The following is an 8,189-nucleotide window of genomic DNA, read 5'->3' on the forward strand; positions in this document are numbered from 1 at the left end:
CCTTAAAATAACTTATTTTTTTTAAATTAAGTTGATTAATAAATCTTAAATCTACTTAATTGTTAAGCAAAATGCTTTTAACACCCCTAAAATAAAAAGAAAATATACCAAGTTATGTTAATATATTATTTTAAAATATAATGTATTATATTAAAATTAAATCTATTTTATTAATACTTATAAAAATATTATTATCAGTCTTTAAAATAATTTATTTTTATAAATTATATTAAATTGATTAACAAAATTTAAACTTAAATTTACTCGACGGTTAAGCAAAATGTTTTTAACACCCATGAAATAAGATAAAAATATACCAAATTAAGTTAATATATTTATTAAATTTAATTAAGTATATTTTAATATTATTTTATATAATATAAATATATTTTGTTATGATTATTATTACCTCTCACGCAGCAACATAAATATATACACAATTTTAAATATATACTCATACGCAGACAACCGTGTCCAAAGAAAAGAAACAAAGAAGCATAGATCTCCCTTACCCAAATCGTAAAACTGACCCATAACTCCTGTACCCAATGTTCTTTCTCTGATTGTTTTTATCATACCCACCATTATTCAGCTTCATATAAATTAGGGTTAAAACCACCACTTCAGATATTATCTAATGTTACCTGAAGTATTACATGATATAGAGAGTGTCTGAAGCTCTTGCAACAGGTGGAACTTTCCGACACGGCTCCAACATGGAGGCTATATACGTGTCCTTATGCAACCATCTACTGCCGCGGTTCACATATCAAACGACACAGAACTCACAGAAAGAACCCAACCTCATAAATTTTCATACCCAACTCCATTCAGCGATGAGCTTTCAATTAGAACTTCATTTTGTTTCAGCTCTACTAATGAATATCTGAGTTACGCAGGAAAAAATGGCGGGGAACGCTCGTGTTATGCTGATTCTCTACGCATTTCTTGCGTTGCAATCATTTGCAGCTGTGGAAGCTGTGGAATCTCATGGTCCATGGCAGGACAGAGCTTTAAAATCCAGTTCCTTGGTGTTTCGTGACTTTAAGGAAATCACCAGGACTGAAGCTGGCGAGATCAAATCGGTTCAAGTCAGAATTCGAGGAGAGGAGGAAGGATTTGAAAACTTGGGCCATATGGAGCTGAGTTTCATGACCTTGGACCCCCAATCTATGCTGCTCCCTATGTTTCTTAGTGGAGACTTCATTTTCTACGTTCATACTGGTAAAATAATTCGAATTCCAAAGACTTACAGTAGAAGCTTAAAACAGTACTATTAGGGTAATGCCTTTGAATTTCAACAGCTAAATTGGGTTTTTTTTCCAAATTGAGCAGGCGAGGCAAGGCTAGGTTGGGCGATGAATAATCGTTTAGTTGAAAAAGATCTAAGTGTAGGAGACATATACAGAATCCCTGTCGGGTCTGTATTCCATGTTTTCAATACAGGGAAGGCGGAGAGGCTTCGGCTGATTGGTATTCTTGATAGAGATTCGAAGAGAAGAACAGGGCACATTATGGAACAGGACCAATCCCAGGTTAGAATTCAAACTAAATTTAAATTTTCCTTGAATATATAAATATGAACGTGTTTTTATGTTCTCATCGATCATAAATTCTGATTGAATATTTTACTATGTCGATCAATCTTGGCAATTGAGAAAACCTTATGTCCACACTGTTTCACCATGCATGGATCATTTCTAACTTGTTTGAAAATTTTGCCATTAGAGATCGGAAATTCTGATTGAATTTTTTACAATTTCGGTCAATTCCAAATTGGGCATCGAGTAAAACCCTATGTTCAGTGTTCTCCGTTTATGAATGTTCAGTGTTCTATCGTGCATGGATCTTGGAGAACTCTCGTCATGTCCGAAAATATTTTCCATCGGAGTTCTCATTGATCAAAAATTTTCATTGAATTTTAATTTTTCACTATCTCGATCAATTCCGAAGTGGGAATTCGGCAAACCTCTGCGTTCAGTAATATCTTGGATCATAGCGGATCTCTCGTTATCTTATCAAATTTGTGGCGGGAATCGTTCATGGATCTTGGAGAACTCTCGTCATGTCTGAAATTCTTTTCCATCGGAGTTCTCATTGATCAAAAATTTTGATTGAATTTTAAGTTTTTACTATGTCGATCAATTCCGAAGTGGGCATTGGGCAAACCCCTGCGTTCGCTAATATCTTGGATCATAGCGGACCTCTCGTCATCTTATCAAATTTGTGCCAGGAATTTCTGACAGAAAAGAGGCACCGAGGATCCTTTTGTTTCTGTACAATATTAACTTAAAGGCATGCCATCTATCTATCAAATCCCATCAAAACCCTTGTAGGGTTATATCTATTTATCAATTCCCATCAAAACCCTTGTAACCTTTGGAGCATCAAAAAAGACTAGTTATTTACATGGAGGTTTGCACTGGGTTTAAGACTGATAAGCGAAGTTAAATAGATTTCAACAGGGAAAACGATGAAGGACGCTGTGTTTTGAATATCATGCAGGTATTTGTTAATTTTGATTTTTGCGTTTTGAGCAGATATTTTTCTTTGGAGGTGACTACTCTGTCGTCTCAGGATTCGATGAAGATATCCTCCAAACAGCTTTCAAGGTGATATATATATTTATGGTTTTGTTTCTGTGAAGTTATACTTGACTCTTCATCACAATATGATAATTGCTAGTTTATGCACGCAATGTCAATCAAGGTATGTTGATATGATTTTTCACCTGAAAGTGGAAGTTGGCAGGTCTCGAAGGAGGAGCTCAGAGAGTTGCTCAGCGGGCAAAACTCAGGACCCATAGTTCGTGTGACTGAGAAACACAGAATCACCTCAGCCAGGGAGATGAGAAAGAGTTATATGCTGCGTACAAAGAATGCCCTACAAGGCATCCTGGGGTGGAAAAATAAAAGCAGAAGAGAGCCCTTTAATATACTGAAGAAGAAACCCAGTTTTAGCAACAAACACGGGTGGACTGTTGCAGTGGACAGGAAGGATTATCCGCCATTAAAATACAGTGGCATTGGGGTTTTCATGGTGAACTTGAGCAAGGTAACAAATGTGTTTTATAACATCATTAGTTTTTGGATACTTTATCAATGTTTTATTTATAAACAATGGTGTCCATAAACTATGGCAGGATTCAATGTTGATTCCTCACTGGAATCCTCGTGCTAGTGAGATTGGGGTTGTTACACAAGGAGTGGGGATAGTGCAAGCTGTGTATCCTAATGGGAGTCATGTAGAGAGCTTCAGAGTTAGCAAGGGAGATGTATTTATGGTGCCTAGGTTTTATCCTATGGTTCAATTGGCAGTTGGGAATGAGTCCTTTGAGGTTTTAGGGTTTAGTACTTATGGGGGAGATAACCATCCACAATTCATTGCAGGGGTTAATTCCGTTTTTAATGTGTTAGACTTGGAGAGTGTGGCATTGGGATTTGGTGTTTCCAGTGATTATCTTGCAGACTTCTTGGCTACTCAGAAAGGCGCTGTCATTGTTTCATGTCATTTTTGTGCTCAAGAGGTGGAGGAGAAGATACAGAGGGAGGAAGAGAAGAGGAAAAGAGAAGAGGCCGAGGAGGAGAGAAAGGAGGAGGAGGAGAGGGAGAAAGAAGAGGAGAGGAGGAGGAAGGAGGAGGAGGAGGAGAGGAGAAGGGAGGAGGAGGAAGAGAGGAGAAGGGAGGAGGAGGAGCGGGAGAAAGAGGAGGAGAAGGAGGAGGAGGAGGAGCGGGAGAAAGAGGAGGAGAAGGAGAGGAAGGAGGAGGAGGAGCGGGAGAAAGAGGAGGAGAGGGAGAGGGAGAAAGAGGAGGAGAGGGAGAGGGAGAGGGAGGAGGAGGAGCAGCGAAAGAAGGAAGAAGAAAGGGAGAGGGAAAGAGAGGAAGAGGAGAGGGAAAGAGAAGAAGAGAGGAGAAAGAAGGAGAAAGAGAGAGAGAGGGAGGAGAAGAAAGAGAAGGAGAGGGAGGAAAGGAGGGAGGAGGAAGAGAGGGAAAGAGAGGAAAGGAGGAGTGAGGAGGAAGAAGAAGAGAGGGAGAGGGAAAGAGAAGAAGAGAGGATGGAAAGGGAAAGGAAAAAGAGAGGAGAAGAAGAAAGAGAAATAATGGAGGAAGAAAGACAAAGGGAGAAGGTGGAAGAAGAGGAGAGAAAGGAGGGAGGAAGAAGAAGAAATGGAAAGGGAGAAGAGAAAAAGGAGATCAAGGTAAGTGCAGAGATGTTTTAAAAAAGATTTAGATATATGCTCATCATCGCAATTGAGAGAAAGGAAACCGGTGTAATGAATATCAAGATCAAGTGCAGAGATGTTTCAAGAAGATTGAATAGCTATATGCTTATCACAATTATCCCCAAGTTTTGCACTGCCATATCATTTGTTAAGGTTTCTGGTTCCTGTGGCAGCATTTTCATACCAATCTTCCACTCACTAATAGTATTAGAGTGCCAATAGAGTACCATTGCAATGTCAACGCCATCACCACCACAAGGGTAGTATGGTGCCAACACCAACACCCCCACCCTGCATGTGAATGGTGGGTGAGAGTTTCTATATTAAATTGGGTGATATGTCTTTTTTTTGGAAAAGCAAACTTGATTACATTGGATACTTTTCTCATGAAAATGATAACTGAGCATATTAAGCATGTTATCTTCTTCACTACTAAAATGTTCTTAAGTATCTTAGGAGTTGTTTTTTCATAACTATATCATTTATATACTTGAGTTTCCAGAAATTTAAGTGAATGACATCAAAAGTGAGTACCTTAACTTGATAATGTGGAAGATAATGAGATAATTTGTTTCTTTATGAATACCAACAAAAGTGAGTACCTTGATTTATGAGTAATGTGGAAGATAATTTGAGTAATGTGGAAGATAATTTGTTGATTTATGAATACTAGGGGTCCTCAATGTTTTGATCAAAATCAATTTTTTTTTTTAATTTACTAATTAGACATCCATTATTTTATTTTTACATTAAAAATAAAAATAAAAATAAAAATAAATTGTTTTTTAAAAATAATAATTTATTTTTCTTAATTTACCTCTCTTAAGAATAAGACGTCCATTATTTTATTTTTACATTTAAATAATATATTATTATTTTTAATTTACAGAAGCCAACATGCCATGAACAACAATGAATTGAATTCTTATCTACTATAAAATGAAATCTCATCGATAAGAACATGCCAGGTATAACTGACAGCTATGTAAGAACATGCCATGTATCAACAATGAAATCTCATCTCTAAGAACATGCCTAGGAGCTTTGAGCCTTTTAGGGTATGTTGCTTTGCACACAGCGTCAAATGCCTTTATCACGTGACACCAACCCCTCAACTCATGGCATCTCCATTGGTATACACCATCCCATGCCATCTCATAAGTCTCATGTCATCTACAAACCATCTCATGAGTTGAGAACACTCTATTTGTATGGTTTGTTTTTATTTATATTTTAATGGAGTTAGATGTATGAGTTGACATTTGATTTTTTTAACTATTTTATTCACTTTTATACTTAGAGGTTACTAATCTCTCCATCTCATGAGTTGAGAACACTCTATTTGTATGGTTTGTTTTTATTTATATTTTAATGGAGTTAGATGTATGAGTTGACATTTGATTTTTTTAACTATTTTATTCACTTTTATACTTAGAGGTTACTAATCTCTTTGTTATTGCTAATGTTTTTTATGGCCATAAATATATACTTATGTTGGTTTAATGCTTTTGATGGCAATAGATATGCACTTACGTTAGTTTTGCTTTTGTTTGCGCCTAAAATCTAACATATTTGTGGGAACATATAATAAATTGTGTAGGTTAAGTCCATGACAAAATGGAAAGACAAGAAAGACAAAATGTATGAGAAGTCGTATATGTTAAGTCGATGATAAAATGAGAAGACAACAAGAAGACATTGTATTTACATATTTATAGGGAAAGAAAAAATCAATGTTGAGTGGGTGACATGATGTAATATATATCTCATATGACACATGAAAAAATAAATGGCATTACAATAAATTTTATTATAATTTATTTTATTTTTTTAAATGGGTGAGAATTTATAAGGGTTGAGGAAAAATATGGGGTGAACTTCTACAATTATAGTTATCTTCACTTTCATATATATACTTATATATCTATTTAAGTGGATATTCTATATATAGTTATCTTTCACTTTCATATATATATCCATTTAAGTGGATAAGAAAAGAAAATATTCTATATATAGTTATCTTCACTTTCATATATATATATGGATAAGAAAATATATATATATGGATAAGAAAAGAAAAGATGTGATTTAAATTTTATGAAAACATGGTCGAGGAAGTTCGACCTTCGTTATGGAAAGAAATGATGATAAACAAGCAGTTGGATCATTTTGTAAAGTTTGAACATCGTTGCATGCATATATTTAGTGGGAGATGAAGAGCAAAGAATAGAGTTGGAGTTTTTGGTTTGATCAAGTTGATCTATGGATATGTTGAGACAAAGGGGTGAGAATTTTCTCTTTGGTAGAAGCCTCTTCAGCGAACCCTCCATCTTCAATACCATTTTGTAGTGTTTTTAGTAATTGTAAGTTTACACTTTTTATCATTTCAATCTAGAATTTAGTTCCATTTTAGAAATTTTAGTCAATACTTTGGATTTTGTCTTAATTTTATGGGTTTTTGGTTAATTATCTCCTAGTTTCCCTTCTAAGATTTTGTCTTAATTTTGTGGGTTTTTGGCTAATTATTCTAAGATTTTGTCTTAATTTTGTGGGTTTTTGGCTAATTATTCCTTCTCTAGGTTTAATCATCGTCTTGGGTGTTTAGTCTCCCTTCTACAATTTTGCCTTAACTTGTTTAGTCTCCCTTTGACGATTTTGTCTTAACTTGTTTAGTCTCCCTTCTACAATTTTGTCTTAATTTTGTGGGTTTTTGCTAATTATTCCTTCTCTAGGTTTAATTGTCTGGTATTTAATTTTTCCCCTTAAGTTAAACTCGTGCCTCTTCCCTAGTATCCCTTCTAATCTATTGCCCTATCCTTTTGTTCTTTTCAAAGGCTCTTTAGTCCTTTATCTTAGTTATAAGTTCACTTTATTAGTCAATTCTCTTCTTGCATGAGCTATGGTTTTGTCCTCCCTTACCACGTGTATAGTTATAAGTTCACTTTATTAGTCAATTCTCTTCTTGCATGAGCTATGGTTTTGTCCTCCCTTACCACACACATGGTCTCTAGCTCTCTTGAAGTAAAAGATTTTATATTCTTTAGAGTAACCCTACAGTGTTTCCCATTTCCTCTATTTTTATTCCTTCTAACATGTTAATATATCGATCAACAATGTCTCAACGCAGCAGAAGATAAGAACGACCTAATTTCACTTCTCCATTAGGGGAGTTTTGAGGTCTAAAATGGGCCTCCTATGGAATTTATAAAATAATAGTGGAAATAATAAAATAAGATTACATTACATCGTCAAATTTTAGAGGGAAAAAATAAAAAACTAATTTTTCAATTCGGATTTTCAACTTATCTCTTACGGTTTACTCAAATTTTGAGTGGAAACACTCGTTAGATGCATAATTTGATTCCTCATCCAAAGAATACCCATGTTGTGTACTTTTGATGGACCCTGCTACATGAAAAATGAGAAATACATGAAAACCGTGAATGCAATCACGTTTTTCATGTATTTCTCATTTTTCATGTAGCAGGGTCTATCGAAAGTATGCAACATGGGTACTCCTTGGATGAGGAATTAAATTTTGCATCCAACGAATACTTCTGCTTGAAATTTGAGTAAAACGTGTTAAGGAGATAAGTTGAAAAAAGTAGTTTTATTATTTTATTATTTTTTTACTTTTTTACTTTTTACCCCAAAAATGGTGAATCATCCCATGGTTGACATCATCATCTTGAATCCGATTGGATCTTATAAAGTTTATTTTGGTTGTACATTTTTCTTAGGAGACCTTTTTAGACCTCAAAAGTTCTCTAATACCTTATAAACTCAATCCATCCTCATTTACCACAATGTAAGCCCAACTATTAGGGAAGCCATGGAACATTATGGGGACATAATGAGCTATTTCAAATGTGGAGGAATAGGTCAAGCAATCTCAAATATTTTTTCGAGATGAACACGTAGTAAGACACCAGGGAATGGATACCTAATGTTTAAAATTCCACAAGGC

General features: G+C 35.0%; 1 protein-coding gene across 1 annotated transcript; it reads left to right on the forward strand.

Moving 5' to 3' along the window:
- Positions 1-789: 789 nt before the first annotated feature.
- LOC149224972 (vicilin-like seed storage protein At2g28490) lies at positions 790-4,420 on the forward strand. Its single transcript, XM_089386372.1, has 5 exons — positions 790-1,224; positions 1,336-1,535; positions 2,541-2,612; positions 2,752-3,054; positions 3,143-4,420. Exons 1-5 carry the CDS (start codon positions 906-908, stop codon positions 4,217-4,219), a joined length of 1,971 nt encoding a protein of 656 aa, XP_089242498.1. The 5' UTR covers positions 790-905; the 3' UTR covers positions 4,220-4,420.
- Positions 4,421-8,189: the final 3,769 nt, after the last annotated feature.

This window comes from Pinus tabuliformis, chromosome Q (assembly GCF_031772625.1).
Source record: "Pinus tabuliformis cultivar Carrire ecotype Pingquan chromosome Q, CPIR1, whole genome shotgun sequence".
Lineage (NCBI taxonomy): Eukaryota > Viridiplantae > Streptophyta > Pinopsida > Pinales > Pinaceae > Pinus > Pinus tabuliformis.

Coding starts and splice junctions, on each gene's coding strand:
- LOC149224972 (XM_089386372.1), top strand. CDS start 906: ATGGCGGGGAACGCTCGTGTTATGCTGATTCTCTACGCATTTCTTGCG. Junction 2,613..2,751: donor TCCTCCAAACAGCTTTCAAG/GTGATATATATA, acceptor GGAAGTTGGCAG/GTCTCGAAGGAGGAGCTCAG. Junction 3,055..3,142: donor TCATGGTGAACTTGAGCAAG/GTAACAAATGTG, acceptor AAACTATGGCAG/GATTCAATGTTGATTCCTCA.